The sequence below is a fragment of the Aplysia californica genome, unplaced genomic scaffold (genome assembly GCF_000002075.1).
Source record: "Aplysia californica isolate F4 #8 unplaced genomic scaffold, AplCal3.0 scaffold01008, whole genome shotgun sequence".
Lineage (NCBI taxonomy): Eukaryota > Metazoa > Mollusca > Gastropoda > Aplysiida > Aplysiidae > Aplysia > Aplysia californica.
Window position 1 is genome coordinate 77,246 of NW_004798278.1, and position 2,669 is coordinate 79,914.

Genomic DNA, 2,669 nt, shown 5'->3' on the forward strand with positions numbered 1-2,669 from the left:
AGCAACAACAACAACAACAACAACAACAGCAAAACAACAACAACAACAACAACAACAACAACAAAAGCTGTAATAAAAGAATATCAATATACCGATTAGCTTTTTAGTAAAGTCAGTAGAATGTTCTATTTATGCGTCGGATTTGGAGAACTAATGAACAAATAAACAAACAAGTAAACAAACAAAGAAAGAAAGAAAGAAAGAAAGAAAGAAAAAAAGAAAGAAAAAAGGAAGATGGGCAGAAAGTAAGAAAGAAAGAAAACTAGAAAGAAAAAAAAAGAAAAGAAAGACCAAAAAACCCCCAAACAAAAACAAAACAACAAACAACTAAACAGCTGAAGGCAGCATACATTGATAATATTATTATTACGTATTTTCAAAGGTCCTTACAAATCACAAGGAAAGAGAAGCGGAGGCATCTCCCGTGTCGACTATAGTTCCACGATGCCCAAAAGCCAGACATGATTTCTGCTACTCACAGGGTTTGAAGTACAGCAGCTTCCAAATTCTGGCCGCATAATGAAAGAAAAAAAAAGGTTCAATTCCAGGTTATGATATATTATTATGGCAAGACAACTGCGCCATAGAGGAAACAATAAGCTACTTTTGGTGAACGCATTGCCAGGCTCACTGCGTGACTATTTTCCTCATATATTTCCTCATATATTATTTCCTCACATATTTCCTCATATATGTCCTCATATATTTCCTCATACATGTATATTTCCTCATATATATAAATACATATATACATTATTACACAATTCTATGTTTTACGTACACACATGTCCATTAATTTTTAAGATGAGATATCTTTATTACTTGTAATATGCATTGAGAATTTTTTTAGAAAGTGGAAATGCGCAGCATAAATGCTATTTATTATTGTTATCATTAACATAGAATTACAAGGTTGTGTCTGCTCAGTCCTGGCTTTGAGAAATTTGACGCTCAAAATTTTGAGTTTAACAACGTCCCAAGCTTTTTAAAAAAAATAAAAAAATGCAATTCTTGGAATATCTTGATAACGATTCCGAATAATCTTATGATTTTGACAGAGCAGACAGAACATTTGGTTTCTGACCTCAAGGTCTTAGTGGTTCAAAACGATAAAAAAAGTCAGATAGAACTTTATAGTTCTAAGGTAGTGAAAAGTCTCAGATCATATACATCTGAAAAAAAGTTAGATGATGATCCGTGGCTGTGCTGTTTCGCTTTCTAAGAAAGCTAAGAACAGAGGAGTGGGTGACTTTTTTGTTTTAGACAATAATTAGTTATTTTTTTTCTACCCGAGTAACCTAGCTGATTAAGGGATTGAATTTGGAAATGAGAAACATTTGTAACATTTGACATCTCACTAGAAACCTACAGTAACTTTGGTAAGCAAATGAAGTGTCCTTTCCAAATTGGAGTAATGCAATTGTATGCTGTTGGGAATGTCTCTTTAAAAAACAATAACAAATAAACCACAAGGTATTCAGAATGACGCTGCTTGGTTAGTCCTATGAAAGACCTAACGAGACTTAGCGTCACAGTCCTTCTTAGACTCAAAGGTAATCGATATGGGCTTCGATAAGTTGAAATCACTTGCAGATAAGAAGAAAGCAGTGAGAAAGTCTTGGCCAAACAGTCGTTTCATAATCGAGACGAGACGGATAAACTTTTCGTCTACTGAAAGGGCTTGCAAGATTAGGCTTAGTCCGATATCTTATTCTTCTCATCTAACATTTCTAAATGAATACGTGTAGTCAAACTTTAAACAAAGACAAACAATAAGCGATGTGGGCTGATGCAGGTAGTGATGTCGGCATCTCATCGCTGGCTCGTCCGGTCGTCTCAGCTCAAAACAAGCCGAGAAATGTCCTTTTGCAGCGAATGACACAGTATGAAGGTCGCAGAAAAGTGTCATTATCATAATTATTTTAAAGTATTGTCATTTTTATCGTCATCACATTAGTTCAAATTTCTTTATTGTTAGCATAATTATCAATTTAAGTAATAGCTTTATCATTTTCATTGTTTTCAGTATTAATTGTTTTTTTATGTGTTACTTGTTTCATGATCAACTACACTTTGTAACATTGAGATTCATGTAAAACGGTACATAAACACATGAGGTTGTGACCTCCACTAATGACTTGTGACTTTTGCTTTAAGGATATCCCAATTTAATGAAATGCACATGGCGGAGAGCACGGTTCAAAGTATCTTAGTTAATGTCTAATAATTCTCTTTGTCCATCACTCACATCTTATTTCAGCGAGAAGACAGTCACAGATCAACTGATCGATCTGGGAGATTACCCCGCTCCCCACGTTATTGTTTCATATTTGATCACGTAGGGAATACATTTTTCGAACTGGCAGCTAAAGAATAAAAAACAGATCTAAGAATACAAAATTGGTGGTAAACTTTTTTCTCCTTTTTAAGAATTGCTTTTCTTGTATTGTCATTTTTCAATTTTTTCTTGGACATTGTCGCTGAAATTCATAGTAAAATTAAAAAGAAAAAAAAATTCAGTCTCAATATTTATGTACAATGAAATTCAGTTTCAAATCTTTAGGCATATTACAACAATAACTGTTGTTTGCTTATGCATCGACACGGGACTATTTCACAGTATTGAATTGTTTTTAGTATACCTTTCTACCCACCCCCCCCCCCCCCCC

General features: G+C 34.1%; 1 protein-coding gene across 1 annotated transcript in view; it reads right to left on the minus strand.

The window, feature by feature from the left end:
* Positions 1-2,669, minus strand: part of LOC101859053 — an 11,370-nt gene that overhangs the window by 7,807 nt on the left and 894 nt on the right. The window contains exon 2 of the mRNA XM_005111121.3: positions 391-508. Within this exon, the coding sequence (XP_005111178.1) occupies positions 391-463 (73 nt within the window). The 5' untranslated portion in view covers positions 464-508. The remainder of the gene's footprint in view (positions 1-390; positions 509-2,669) is intronic.